At 50.0% G+C, this 15379-nt stretch overlaps 1 protein-coding gene across 1 annotated transcript; it reads left to right on the forward strand.

The window, feature by feature from the left end:
- Positions 1–3464: 3464 nt before the first annotated feature.
- On the forward strand, positions 3465–7414 carry LOC123465837. The gene is made up of 5 exons (XM_045165891.1): positions 3465–3488; positions 4054–4266; positions 4471–4811; positions 5271–5321; positions 7199–7414. Exons 1-5 carry the CDS (start codon positions 3465–3467, stop codon positions 7215–7217), a joined length of 648 nt encoding a protein of 215 aa, XP_045021826.1. The 3' UTR covers positions 7218–7414.
- Positions 7415–15379: the final 7965 nt, after the last annotated feature.

The following is a 15379-nucleotide window of genomic DNA, read 5'->3' on the forward strand; positions in this document are numbered from 1 at the left end:
CCTTGACTAAAAAGCCATGAGCTTCATGGACTTTGGGGTCCCAGGGGGAACTGAGGTGCCTTTGAAAGGAGAGAAAAGATCCATACTTGCTAATGGACTGCAGCATCTGGCAGCGTTTGCATGGCATCTACAGCCAGACCCTGAATGGGAGCGGATACCCAAGGTCAGCCACCCAAAGCTTTCACTCCTAAGGACTCTTCTGTCATTGAAACTGGGATTTCAAGTAGTTCTTACCAGTCCTCCTGACTAGCACACACATCAGCCCTGGTTGTCAGACAGCCTAAAACAAAATGATGCCGATTCTGTGGGTGCTAGAGCCAGGACTCTCTTCCTCAGGGTGTCTCTGTATTCTTCCTGTGAGACACAGGCAACCCTGACAGCAAAGGCCACCACTGCAAACTCGGCAGGAACTGCTAGAGAGCTCTGGGGGAGCCTACACCCACACCACTCCCTAGGGACCTAAATTCTGAGGTCCTTGTCGCTTTTCAGCAATTAAAAATGATGATCAGTGATTTCCTGGTGGCTCAATGGTAAAGAATCCCCGTGCCAGTGCAGGGGAAAACAGGTTCAATTCCTGGTCCAGAACGATTCCACATGCTTCGAAGCAACTAAGCCTGTGCACCACAACTACTGAGCCCACACCCTAGAGCCCGGGAGCTACAACTACTAAAGCCCAAGCATCCTAAAGCCTGTGTTTCACCACTGCAATGAGAAGCCAGAGCACAGCAACCAGAGAGTAGTCCCCACTCTGCGACCAGAGAAAGCACTCACGTAACAGCAAAGACCCAGGACAGCCAAAAAAAAAAACCAGGATCATAACAGATAACCAACTAGGACCTACCGCATAGCACAGGGAACTGTACTTAATGTTTTGTAATAACCTATAAGGGAAAAGAATCTGAAAATACATATATATATGTACAAATGAATCACCTTGCTGTACACTTGAAACTACCACAACATTGTAAATCAAATATACTTCAATCAAAACAAAACGAAACCAAAAAAAATATTGCCAAGATTGATATCAAAACAACAAAAATGAAGATCCTGATCTCCTCGACCTATCTACCCCACAGAGACCAGAGGATATACTGTCAGGCGCTCTACTGTGGCTGGGTGGCGCGAGGGGGCCTGGTTACCCAAGATCTGACCAGGTGGAGGCTGGGGACAGAGACAGGGCATGGGGACAGGCTCTCTGTCCTCCAGCCACCCCTGGGGGGCAAAGAGCTTCAGCCAATTCCACCCCACCCACCCACTTTCATAAGAACTCTCCACCCAGTCTAACTATGCCATAAATGCATCAGATTCCTAAATATGTCTCATGGATTCCTAATTTTGCTAATGCCATTCCCTTCAATTTACTTTTCCCTCTCCGCAGAATCCTGGCTGCTCTCCCAGGCTCAGATCATATCCCTTCCACTTCCACAGACTGCCTTGGTGTCTCCCCAGCCCTGTGAGTCCCATTTAAAATCCTGTTACATCCCCCGCTGGGCCTTTAGGTACTCAGCACTGCACAGCAGTCCTATGACATTTCATGTGTCCATCTACCCAACAAATATTTATCAAGCACGTGCCATATTGTTCTGTCACTTCCCTTGTCCATTCTCTCTCCATCTCCCAAGGTGACTCCTTTACCTCTTCTCAAGCTCTCCCCCAAGCCTCCCCAAACCCCCCTCAGCAACCTCACCCAGTCTCAAGGTATTAGGTAGTCACTAAGATTCCCCTGCCCTAAACTCTCTCCTATGCTCCAGCTGCCAGCATCAATACCATCTCCACTCGGGTGTCTAACAGACGACCTACTGTAGCCAGATCAGAACCTTGTAGCCTGTGCCTCCCAGTTCTCCCCACCTCCATAAATGATTCACCCATCTGTGCAAGCCACAAACTTCAGTCATTTTCGTCTCTTTTTTCCCTGCCCATCCTCCCTTGTCCATCCAGCTACAGACTCAGTTGACTCTACCTTCAACAACTATGGCCTCTATCCCCTCTGGGCTACAGGCCTCCTGCAGCCACTTTGGTCTCTAGCAGGACCAAGGAATCGCCTCTAGTAGGTACTCCCTAGCTGCCACTCCTGTGTATGTTCTCTACACAGCAGCCTGAGCCATTGTTTAAAAACATAAGATCATGATATTTGTAGCTCAAACCCTCCAAAGGCTGGGGAACATCACCCTTTGGATTTCATTCTAAATTCTCAGCCCTGCCCAACTTAAACAGTTACCACTCACCTCCAGCCTCTCTGGCTTCCTTGTAAATTTCTCAAACGCACCTTTGCACTTGCTGACCCTCCCACCTAAAAAACGCTCCCCTCACTTTACTGACTTAACCTCACCCTCCCAGGGAAACAATACCCCTCCCAGCACTTCACCCTCCAACTCCTTCACAGTATTTATCATGACCTAACATTATTTGAAATATTTATTTTGTTCATTTATTTCCTCTTTCTTCCATCAGAAGATCAGCTGCGCCACCAAAGCAAGGGTCTGCCTGTCTGGCTCATGGGGGTATTCTCAGTGTTAGATGATGCAGGCACACAGCAAGGATTCAATAAATATTTGCTGAATGAGTGAATGAATGGGTGCTGACAAGTCATTTTCTTGTTGCCTACTTTTGACCTCCTCTAACCCGAGGCTGAGCAGCCTCTAACCAGGGGCAGCATTTTGCGCATGCTTTCATTTTCCTGTACCTGCTAGCCCAGGGCCCAGTTACAAGGGCAGGTTCAGGGTCGGGGAAGACCTGCTTGTACCATCAATGGTAAGTGCTGCCTGGCTTGCAGTGAAGAGAAGGACCCGAAGCCAGTCTAGGTTTAGCATCATTGATTTGTGATGGGTGCCAAGGGGTGGGGCGTAAAAGTGCAGTTCTTGGGGACACCCAGCCTGGTAACCAAGGGGTTCTTGAGGCCAGAGAGAAAGATGGATTGGCAGGTGGAGCAGGACTGTCTTGGCCAGTCCTCAAGGTTGGGAAGCTCAGGAAACAAGCCACTAACCCACAGGGCAGCTGATGCCAGTGGCCTCAGGGCACCAGCCAATGTCCCCATCAGCTCTCTGCTCTTGGATAGATCTTCAAGGGGAATAACAGGGAGTACAGGAGAACCCCCTCCTCCCATCTCAGCCACTGCCATACAGAGGCTCAAGGGAGCGGCCATTGTCGTGGAGGTCTCTCAGATCTGGGGGCAGAGGCAGAACTGGCCCCACATACCTCACAGGGAGCCATTTTGCCTTCCTGACACGATTTCTGGCCAGAAGAGCTCCACAGGCACTTATCCAGGACGCCCAGCCACTTCCTGCTGCAGGAGACCAGCGAGGGTGTATGGGGGCCTGGGGGCGCAAACGCCCTGGGCCTGTCTGCCCAGCACGTGGTCCCTTTGCTCCCTGTGCCCCAGCAGCACAGAAACCTTGAAGCACTGGCAGGTCCCCTATGAGGTGCCAGCCTCATCCACCTAAACTAACGGTGGGCGTCCAAGCATGGCTCCTGTGCCTACCAGGAAGGTGAACTAACTACCGGAAGTGCCATCCTGACCCGGAAGTGCCATCCTGATCCGCGTCCCCAAGCCCTGACAGCGTTTCCACCAGCTGGGGGTGCGGTGGGGGTGGGGTGGGGGTGGGGAGCAAGGAGAGACTGGGATGGGGAGGAGGAGGAAGACAGCCCTCCGGACTGGAAGTTTGAAATCCTCTCTTTAAAACACGAACTGGCGGGCTGGACTTCTTATATATAACACTCCTTTAGTGACTGAAGCACTTGTCACAACCACCTTGGGGACTTAGCTTCAATGCCCTCACTTTCAGGAAGTCAAGGTATTTGCTCAGATAGCACGTGGCTGAGCAGCGGCAGTAAAATCAGAATCCCCATTTCCACTCTTAGACCAGTGAGCCCTCCAGGCACCCACGACGGAGACTGAGGAGGAGAAAAATAACCAACCATGCAAAATCCAAAAAAAAAAAAAAAATCCTTTCAAGATTATGAAATCAAAGAGCATTTTGTTGTTTCTTGGACGTTCTTCTTACTACTCTGAGGCCGCACAATTCAACAGACTTCTCTTTATTGTTGTTAAAGCACTTGCTCTATCTCCTGCCTCTTTTACCAACTTTCACACCAACCGAGAACGCAAGCGTTTACCTGGGCTCCATCCTTGGACGGCGAACGGGTCGCGCAGGCTTCCGGCCTCCTCCTCCCCGGGGTTTGGCTCCAAGGCTCCCACAGAATCTCGAAATCACCCCGGATCGGCGCGGCCACCGAGGGAAGCAGCCCGGCTCTGAACAAGCCCAGGCAAGCCCAGGCAGAGCCCGCTTCGCGGTCCTTCCTCCTGCGCGAACCACCCGGCCCCGGGGCGAGAGACGCGTCTCTCTGGCCCCAGATCCGTGGAGTCGTCTCTCTCCAGAGGACCGGGCGCGGGCCCTCTCCTCCACCTGAGAAGGAAAAGGGCGCAGGTAAGGGCGCGGAGGGGCGGGTGGGGGCGGCGCCAGCCCTCAGGGAACTGGGCGGGAGCGCTGCAACCACCCGAGTCACGTCGGGGTGGGGTGTGCGCTAGGACAGAAGACCGGGGTGCCGCGGCGGGGCGCGCTGCCGGGGCACCGAGCGCGCTCCGCCGTGGAGCCGGTCCCCCATAGGCATCGGGTCCCGGCCCCTCCACCGCTGCCGCCTGCGGGGACTGGTGCGTCCTCTGCGACAGCGCGGACAGCGCGGCGCCCCTCGTCTCCTCCCGGGGCGCGCTCCCGGAGCCGACGACCGGACTCCATGGCCATCGCGACTCTTCCGGGAGCTTCTCGCCGCTCCGCGGCGGGACCGAAGCCCAGGCGGGCCGAGGGGGGCCTGTAAGAAAGCAAACGAAACCATGGGGCCCGCTCGCCGCAATGCCCAACCCGCGGGCCTCAACCCCAGGAAGAGGGAAGGAGAAACCGCGTCCCGAGCGCGGATGAGGGAGGTGTCCCAGGTCTGGACCTGTCGTGTCCGGGACATAGCCAGCCCGGAAAGCAGGGAAGGACCTAACAGCCCAGATTCGAGGAGCCGGGGAAGGACTTCTAGCGCCAGAATCAGACACCCGGCAGGGGCCACCGCCCGCCGGCGCCCCGCCCCCACTCACCGCGCCCCCAAGTTCCGGTGCTGCTTGCCGCCGAGGTGGCTCGGCTCGCGCGTCCAGGGGCGCAGAGGCGGGTGGTGGTCATCGCCGAGATGCGGCGCTGGAGAGTTGGGCGCGCCGGGCGGGGACCGCGCGGGGGCAGGGCTCGGCTGAGCCGAGGGGCCGGGTGCAGCCCCCAGCATCTGCCTTACAGGTCCCCGGAGGCACAAATGCGGACGCGGCGAGGCGCCGGGCAGCCCTTGAGGTGCGCGCCTCCCTTTCCTCGCGGTTTCTACACTGTCCTGCGCATGTCGCGGGACGCCCCTGGGGTTGATGGGGACACATGTGCCGCGGTGGCCCCGAAGACGCCCTTCTCAGTTGTGGGGAGAGGATTCCCCAGCCACCACCCCGCCCCCAGCCACCATAGATCCTACCCAATCCGATCAGGTTTGGACCTGGGACCCTTGGGAGACAAACTGCCCTGCGGCCCTCACGGCCTGGTATGAAGGAAAGAGGAGTTACCCAGGCCTCCCCCTGCAAGAGTTCTGCGCTCAGGGCTGTTGCTTCCTCCGAGGCAAACCCTCTTAGCACACTCACACTTGCGGTACTCTGCACGTTATGCACCGAGACCCTGCAGGAACTTGTTTCCTCCACAGGGACACAACTGAAGGACTAGGGTCTTCTTGGCCCCATGAGACACCTGCATCTTGCACTGGGAGAAGATGGTCCTTGGCGGGAAGTGGCTGCTGCCCCAAGCATGTCATCACATGCACACTGCGGGGAGCAAGTGAGGCCAGCTGTGAGCTGACCCCATTTGACAGATGACAGTCCCCAGCTCACAGGGATGAGTCTGCGTGGAGCCCATGTTCCCAGCCTTTTCCAGGGATTCTAGAAAAGTCCCAGAGAAGGAAAGAGCCGGTCAGAATGCCCAGATGCACTGGATAGCTACCTTTCCCCACATGGGCAGTGGGGCAGAGGACCATTTCCCACCCACCCTCCCCCCAGGGTGGCCATCACTGTACGGTAGCTTGAGTGGGGAAGGTCTTTGCAGATCCTCAAAGATTCAGGAGGATTTAATGAGGCCAAGGCTTCCCTGGTGGCTCAAACAGTAAGGAGTCTGTCTGCCATGCAGCAGACCCGTGTTTGATCCCTGGGTCGGGAAGATTCCCTGGAGAAGGGAATGGCATCCCACTCCAGTATCCTTGCCTGGAGAATCCCATGGACAGAGGAGCATGGTGGGCTATACAGTCCACGGGGTCACAAAGACTGAGCGAGTAACACTTTCTTTTCAATGAGGTCAGTGGCTCTGGAGGTGGCACAGGCGACAGAAGGGAAAAGCTGGTTCTAATTCTGATTCTGTGTGTGACCTCAGGGAATAATAATAATAAAGCTAACTCACACTGAGTGCTCAGTGTGCCAGAAAGAAAGTAAGTGAAGTCGCTTAGTCTTGTCCGACTCTTTGTGACCCCATGGACTGTAGCCTTCCAGGCTCCTCCGTCTATGGGATTTTCCAGACAAGAATACTGGAGTGGGTTGTCATTTCCTTCTCCAGGGGATGGCTTCCCTGGTGGCTCTATCTGCCTGCAGTGCAGGAGACACTGTGTGCCAGGCATCAACCTAAATCCACCCTAGATAATAATCTCTTTCAATTCTCAACACAGTCCTGTGAGATACATACCAGTACTACCCCATTTCCAGGTGAGAAAGCTGAGGACCAGAAAGGTAAAACTTGGCCACCATCACGAGGGGGAGAATGAAGTGGAACCAGGACCCATATTCATTCCTTTCTGACTCCCAAGCCTCACTCCTTAAGCAATTGCATCTGGCCTCAATTTGGCAAATTGCTTAGCCTCTCCACGCCTTGGTGTTCTTGTGTGTACAGACAGCATCAGGCTCACGGTATGGACTCAATATATGTTGGTGGATTGAATGAACGACCCCCACACCCCTCAAGGTGGTCGTAAAGACTGCAGTAAATGGAGTTGCTGCACACAGCAGCACTTCATCAGCTTACCTAAGGAACCTCTGGAGCCCTGGGCCCAAGGAAGCTATAGTTCCCTGCTCCACACTTATGGACATTTGGGAGCATTTCCAGCTGAGACCTCCACCCTCACTGGTCCTTTCTTCTCCCTTTCCTTTCAGAGCCACCAAAACGCCTTGACCTGGCCGGCTGACAGATGAAGGAGTACATTTGGGAGACTCCAGACTCTGGTAACTAGAGGACTTGAAATAAGATTTATATCCACTTTTCCATTCAGAGGCCAAACCACATTCAGGCCTCTTTTTTACCCCCCTTAATCATGTTTGTGTAAGTGAGGACTGGTTTATAAAGGCATCTCCATATGTCAGTCTGTCTCACCGAGGGTGTTCAGCCCATCTGTATTTCCCCTAGAATTCATCCCATACCCAGATGCAGATGTACACACACCCCTGACTAGCAAGCAAGGGCACTATAGAGAAAGGGGGCTACAGAGGTAGCATGCACAAGCTTCAGTTCATGGCCCCCACCAGACACAGCTTCAAAACAGTACACTCGGGAGGCATTCATGTCTTAAATTTAACCACAGAAGCCCTAGAAGTCCTACTTCCGAATCAGCCTATGAGATTGATCTTGTCCAAAAATGTGAATTAAAAAAAAAAAAAAGAAAGGCTAGGGACTTCCCTGGTGGTCCAGTGGCTAAGACTCTGTGCTGCCAGTGCAGGGGACCCAAGTTTAATTGATGGTCAGGGAACTAGATCCCACATGCTGAAGCCAAAGATCCTGCATGCCGCAACTAAGAACTGCAAAGCCAAATAAATAAATATTTTAAAAAATTAAATGTAAAAAAGGATAGTGATATCCTAGGATTACATCACACTGATGGTTGCACAATTTTGTGAATCTAGTCTCCCTCCATATCTAAGTGGGGGTCAGTTCCAGGGCCCTCTTAAGATCCTCAAATTTGAAGATGCTCATGGTAAAGAACTCGCCTACCAATGCAGGAGACCTAAGAGACTCAGGTTCGATCCCTGGGTTGGGAAGATTTCCTGGAGAAGGAAATGGCAACCCACTTCAATATTCTTGCTTAGACAATCCCATGAACAGAGGAGCCTGGCAGGCTACAGTCCATAGGGCCACAAATAGTCAGACATGACTGAAGCGACTTAGCACACATGCAAGTTCCTTACATAAAATAAGGTAATATTATATTTAAATATAACCTATGCACAGTCTACTGTGTACTTTAAATCATCTCTAGATCACTCATAACACCTGATGCAATATAAATACAATGTAAATAAGTATAGCATTGTGTCAGTCACTCAATTGTGTCTGACTCTGGGTGATCGCATGGACTGTAGCCTGCTAGTCTCCTCTGTTCATGGAATTCTCCAGGCAAGAATACTGGATTGGGTAGCCATTTAAGTTTAACGTAAATGATAGGAAAATAGTTGCTGGCCATTGGCAAATTCAAGTTTTGCATTTTGGAACTTTCTGGAAATAGTTTCTTTTAATTTTTTTCAGTCAACTGTCAGTGAAATTCATACAACTGATATCGATACAGAACCCATGGATACAGAGGGGTGACTGTATACTGGAACCCACCAAACTATACTTTTAAGTGGTGAAATTTACGGTGTGTAAGTTATATCTCAGTAGAGGGAAAAAAGGGGGGCACCATTCTTCTTAGTGGCCCAAAATAAATGGCATGAACCCAGCAGGTTTCTGAAAGCCCCAGAACTCTTTTTTTTTTTTTTTTTTTTTTTACTCCAGCACGCTTGATAAATGCTAACTCCCCTGACTCAGAAGATTCCTTGGTGGTCCAGTGGTTAAGACTTTGTGTTCCACTGCAGGGGTTGTGGGTTTGATACCTGGTTGGGGAACTGTGATCCCGTATGCCACAGGAAACAATAAAAAGAAATAAATAAATTGGGCCAAGATACAAAAGAAAATCTAATCCTGGTGTAGGTAACACAAAGGAGTCGGGCATCCTGTGGCAGTTCTGCCTGGACCCTGGCAGGTACTGACAAGTCCAAAGCAGCCTGTCTTTTATGCCCTCGAAGACAGGACTGTGGTGACACGGGGTCTGAGACTGGACCCTGCAGAAGAAAGGGGGCTTGGTGGTGGGGAGGACTTGCCTATTGCAACCCTGCGTCTGTGAATGACAGATGTTGATGCCATATTGGTAAACAAGGATGCTGCAACCTTCAAGCCACCACATTACCAGCCACCCAGACCATAAGCCCTGAGGGAACTCAGGATGGAGGCAGGAAGCACCCACTCCCCAGCTAGAAGTCAACCGCTGCAGCCACCGCCAGGGGGCACCCTGAGGAGACTCAGGATGAGAAAACACGGTATTCTGGCCCAGAGAGCAGAGGGCATACCAAGGAATGACATCAGCAAGCCCAGACCTTTTCAACTTTCCCATGCATAGACAGGCGCTAAATTCCTTAACTTGAGATGTCTGGTGTTCTTTAACAGTAAGGTGGCTCAGTGGTAAAGAATCCGACTGCCAGTGCATGAGACAAGGATTCAATCCCTGGGTTGGGAAGATCCCTGGAGGAAGGCATGGCAACCCACTCCAGTATTGCCTCGGGAATTCCATGGACAGAGGAGCCTGGAAGGCTACAGTCCATTGGGTCGCAAAAGAGTCGGACATGACTGAACAACTGAACAACAACAATAGCAGCAATATTTTGATGTTCTGACTACTTGGTCTTTGTTGCAGAAACTCCTATGTATCCTGGCTCCTCGCTTGCCTCTTTGGAGCAGTCCCACAGGACTATCTGAGAGGTTATGTCCTGGGCTTAAGTTCTTTAAAGGTGTCCGCCAAATAAAACAAAACTCTCAGCTCTGAGGTCATGCTTTTTTTTTTTCAGTTGATATACCGAAAAGTCATTTGGTGGGCCCATGGTGGATGGGCCAGTGTGGGGATCTATGTGTAACCTGTGGGGGTGCTCCAGGGAGCCTGCCTAGCCCTTGCAAAGCCCTTGTGTCAGCAAGCACACTCTTCAAAACCCCACTTCTGAATAAGGAAGCGCAACTTGACTTGTTGGGTTGGTGAAGAAATCTCCACTGAATTAAAAATAGCAAATAAATGTAAGAAGTCAAAATGCTGTACAAAGGGGAGAATTACTTTAAGTGTTTACTCATGGCTATGCTGACTGGGCATTTTAACTAAACACAGCTTTACGTTTCTCCAGCTCCTAAAGTTGCCCCGTGGCTTGTGCATCAAATTCACCTTTTTTTCTAATTGAGGACAGAGAGAGGTCTAATTATTCTTAGGAGATAGCCCTATGGAGCAGTTGATTGATTGATAGATCAAGCACTTTATTTCTTTTTTAGTTTTTTTTTTTTTGGCTGTGCTGCATGGCTTGCAGGATCTTAGTTTCCCCAACCAGGGATCAAACCTGGGCCTCCTGCAGTGGAAGCACAGAGTTCTAACCACTGGAAAGTGAAAGTGAAAGTCACTCAGTTGTGTCCGACTCTTTTGCAATCCCATGGACTTCATGGAATTCTCCAGGCCAGAATACTGGAGTGGGTAGCCTTTCCCTTCTCCAGAGGATCTTCCCAACCCAGGGATCGAACCCAGGTCTCCTGCATTGAGGGCGGATTCTTTACCAGCTTAGCCACAAGGGAATCCCAGAATACTGGCGTGGGTAGCCTATCCCTTTTCCAGAGAATCTTCCCAACCCAGGAATCAAACCGGGGTCTCCTGCATTGCAGGTGGATTCTTTACCAACTAAGCTATCAGGGAAGCCCCAACCTAACCACTGAACCGCCATGGAATTCCCATAAGCATTTTATTTCTGATGTAGATAACTGCCTTATTCTATTGATTAGGAAGGAAAACAAAAAAAAAAAAAAAAGAAGAAGAAGAAGAAAAGAAAAGTCAACCCACGCCAGAAGGAAAAGTGGCTTGTCCTATAGAAGAGAGGGTCATCCTTGGAGGGTTGGTTGAACACAGTTCCATGCCTGGGCTTTGAGGTTGTTGAGTGGGGAATGTTATAGAAATGCCAAGGACATGGGGCTTCCCTGGGAGTCCAGGGGTTAAGATTCTGTGCTTCCAATTTAAAGGGCGTGGGTTTGATCCCTGATTGGGGAACAAAGATCCAACATGCTGCGAAGCATGACCAGAAAAAAGAAAAAAATGCCAAGGACAGGTTAGGACCCCCACGAAATGGGTCAGATGTTAAAGAGATACAGTAATTGGTGGAATGAGCCACCCACCTAAAGTAAGTCTACCCCCAAAGGAATGCTGAGGTCAACGAGAGAGCCGGAAAGCCTCCCAGATCCTAGAATATATAGACATTCCAACATAGGACCATGGGGATGACACTTATGAATGATGCCTCAGGCCCCTGTACTTACTGGAACCCCTTCTCTGGCCAGCCACACCAACACCCATCCTCAACACTTTGGGCGGATGCTGCCAACTTCTGTATTTGCAGCCATCACCCCTTTCCCCTTAGTTTGTCAGGTTAGCATCACCTCTATCTTTCTATAAATAGAAAGAATGCTTAGCACAGCCTTCAGAAAATCATGTGTAGCAAGCATCTGGAAGAGATAAAGGGCACTCACAGGACATCTTTGCTGGAGCTGGGTCTCCTTCCTTGGTAGGAACGCCTTGGGAGAGCAGCTGCTTTGGGCCTCCAGGGAGCTTGGGAAGCCAAGAAGCAAAGCAGTTGTGAAAACCAATGCAATTCTAGCACCAGGTGTGCAGGGAGGTGGCCTGCAGGTGCCTGGCAGGCTGCTCCAGTCTCCTTCACCAACCTTCTCTCCAAAAAGGGACTTTGCTGGGAGGAACTTCTCCTTCGAGTTAAGGCATTGCAGTCCCCAGGAGATGCCTGAGAGAGCGTGTACCTTCCAGAGACCCGTGGGCACTGGTGTCCCCAACAGAATCTATTAGTACAGACATCCAGGGTGGAAGATAGAGATGGGCAGATGCAACCGAATGTGGTGCTCAGGCCGCTAGGCTAAGCACAAGCGCTAAGCGGAGGCTCCTTAGTGACCTGGAGTCCCTCGGAGCTTCCAAGGTAGCCTGGGAGACCTGTGGGGTGAAGGCCAGAGGGGAGGGAGCATCAGAAACAATCTGGACCCATTTTCAGATTTTTATCCACCCTATCTTACTCCTCCTGTTTTGAAGAAAAACCTAATTTGTACTTTTCTTTAAAAACCACTTATGTCTGGTCCACTCCCTGTTATCAAATAAGCACATTTATCACACAGACGGAAGCCTGGTGTCTCTGAGAACTTGAACGGACTGTTTACAACACTGGGGCTGCAGGACAAGGTGACCTTCAGATCACAAAGGGGCAGTGCTTTGCGTGCGGCAGGGCCAGTCAGAGGACATGAGGCATCCAGGCCAATGCCGCGTCTAAGGCAACCTGGGAGTTTACAGGATGGAGAGATGTCAAGACAGGATTAGAAAAATGCATTTTAAACATTTAAAATTTAATGCTCTTAGATGTAAGTCATACAGAGAAAGACAAATGTCCTATGATATCACTCAGATGAAGAATCTGATAAAAAATGATATGAATGAATTTATAAAACAGACTCACAGATTTCAAAAACAATCTTGTCACCAAAGGGGAAAGGTAGGGGGAAATAAATTGGGAGCTTGGGATTGACACACACACACTGCTATATATAAAATAGATAATGATATTCTGTGATAACGTATATGTGAAAAGAATGAAAATATGTATGTGTGTGCATGTGTGCTAAGTCGCTTCAGTCACATCTGACTCTTTATGACCCTGTGGACTGTAGCCCACCAGACTCCTCTGTCCATGGAATTTTCCAGGCAAGAGTACTGGAGTGGGTTGCCATGCCTTTCCATCCCCTTTCCTCCAGGGCATCTGCCACACCCAGGGATCAAACACACGTCTCTACATCTCCTGCACTGGCAGGCACAAGACAAGCCCTGAATATATGACAGTGAAAGAGAAAGGCTTAGTCTCTCAGTCGTGTCTGACTCTCTGCAACCCCATGGATTATAGCCCGTCAGGCTCCTCTGTCCATGGGATTCTCCAGGCAAGAATACTGGAGTGGTAGTCATTCCCTTCTCCAGGGGATCTTTCCAACTCAGGGATCGAACCTGGGTCTCCATCATTTTAGGTGGACTCTTCACCGTCTAAGCCATCAGGGAGGCCTGAATATGTATAACCAAATCATTATGCTGTACACCTAAAACTAATACAACACTGCAAATGATTATGTGAAAGTGCAAGTTGCTCAGTCGTGTCCGACTTATTGTGACCTCATGGAATATACAGTCCATGGAATTCTCCAGGCCAGAATACTGGATCGGGTAGCCTTTCCCTTCTCCAGGGGATCTTCCCGACCCAGGTATCGAACCCAGGTCTCCCACATTGCCAGTGAATTCTTTACCAGCTGAGCCACAAGGCAAGCCCAAGAATACTGGAGTGGGTAGCCTTTCCCTTCTCCAGGGGATCTTCCCAACCCAGGGATCGAACCCAGGTCTCCCACATTACAGGCAGATTCTTTACCAGCTGAGCCACAAGGGAAGCCCAAGAAAACTGGAGTGGGTAGTCATTCCCTTCTCCAGTGGATCTTCCCAACCCAGGAATTGAACCAGGGTCTCCTGCATTGCAGGTGGATTCTTTACCAACTGAGCTATGAGGGAAACCCTGTAAATGAATTATACTCCAATAAAATTTAAAAAATAATACAGTAAAGTCAAATGCTTTTAACACACACACACAACGCAAATATAAGATAATTGCACTGTATACTAGAAATTATTTTTAAAAATCTAAGCATCTTTTTTGAACATGGAGCCGAGGCCAGATGTCTCAGCCCCAGCAGACAGACCCTGGAGCAAGTTGCCCCAAGAAAATAAGTGACAGGTATTGACGAGGCACTGCAGCAGGCATCTGAGCCCCAGGACAGGACAGGTCAACTTCTAGGCACACTTATAAACTCAAGTGACTGGCACACTGGCAAGATGTCTGAGTGCCCACTCTTGACCAGGCTTGACTCAAGGAAGAAGGAGCAAAGGGTAGACCTGGAACCATTAGGTGTCACTGAGAAGTGACCCTGTCCCTCAGTGCCCTGCCACCCTATTGTCATACACTGAAATGCTCTTGATTTTTTTAACTGAAGTATACTTGATTTCCAATGTTTCAGCATTGGATTTCCAAATTTCAGCCAAGTGATTCGGTTATACACATATATATTCTTTTTCAGATTCTTTTCCATTATAGAACTTTCCTGCTGGCTCAGCTGGTGAAGAATCCACCTGCAATGTGGGAGACCTGGGTTCTATCCCTGGGTTGGGAAGATCCCCTGGAGAAGGGAAAGGCTACCCACTCCAGTATTCTGGCCTGGAGAATTCCATGGACTGTGCAGTCCACAGGATCGCAAAGAGTCAAACATGACTTTCACTTTCACTTTTCATTATAGGTTATTACAAGATATTGAATATCGTTCCCTGTGCTATACAGTAGGTCCTTGTGGTTTATCTGTTTTTTATATAGGAGTGTGTATCTGTTAATTCCAAATTCCTAATTTATCCCTCCCCCCTAAATTCTATTGACTTTTTAAAAAATATTTCCCAAAGAGCCTCAGAACCAGCATTTCACTTATTACTTATCTATTTATTGGCTGAGCGGCATGTGGATCTTAGTTCCCCAGCCAGGGATTGATCTTTCTCCCTGCATTGGAAGTGTAGAGTCTTAACCACTGGACCACCAGGAAAGTCCCTCTATTGATTTTTTTTAATGGCAAGTATCAGGGGACTTCCTTGGTGGTCCAGGGGTTAAGAATTCGCCTTGCAATTCAAGGGGTGCAGGTTTGATCCCTGGTCGAGGAACTAAGATCCCACAAGCCTCGGAGCAACTAAGCCCTCCTATGTTAACCTCTGAAGGCCTCGCGCCCTGGATCCCACACAACACAACTAGTCTTAAGCGCCCCAGCGAAGGATCCTGCACGAGGCCAACAGAGATCCTGTGTGCCGCAGCTAAGACTCCATGCTACCAAATAAGTAAATATTTAAGAATAAGTAAGCAAAGGCAAGGATCATACCCTCTGTTGTGTGTACCTACTCACAGCTCAGATTTTCATGTCAGTGGATGCTTGTTGGGTTGAACCAAATTATCAAAGAATTCTTTGGGAGAAATAATTTATACCACTAGAGTAAAAAAGTTATGTGTTGTCTACTGGTCCTATTTGAGATGCCCCCAGTCACATTTCTTGGTTAAATTTCTCTACTTCTGTCAAGTTTACCTGCATCTAACCAGGGGTCTGGCAGCTCCCTTGCTCTGCAGCAGTTACATTGACAGGCCCATGCAGTGAGCTAATGACACAGTCTTACA

The sequence above is a fragment of the Bubalus bubalis genome, chromosome 5, assembly GCF_019923935.1.
Source record: "Bubalus bubalis isolate 160015118507 breed Murrah chromosome 5, NDDB_SH_1, whole genome shotgun sequence".
Classification (NCBI taxonomy): Eukaryota; Metazoa; Chordata; class Mammalia; order Artiodactyla; family Bovidae; genus Bubalus; species Bubalus bubalis.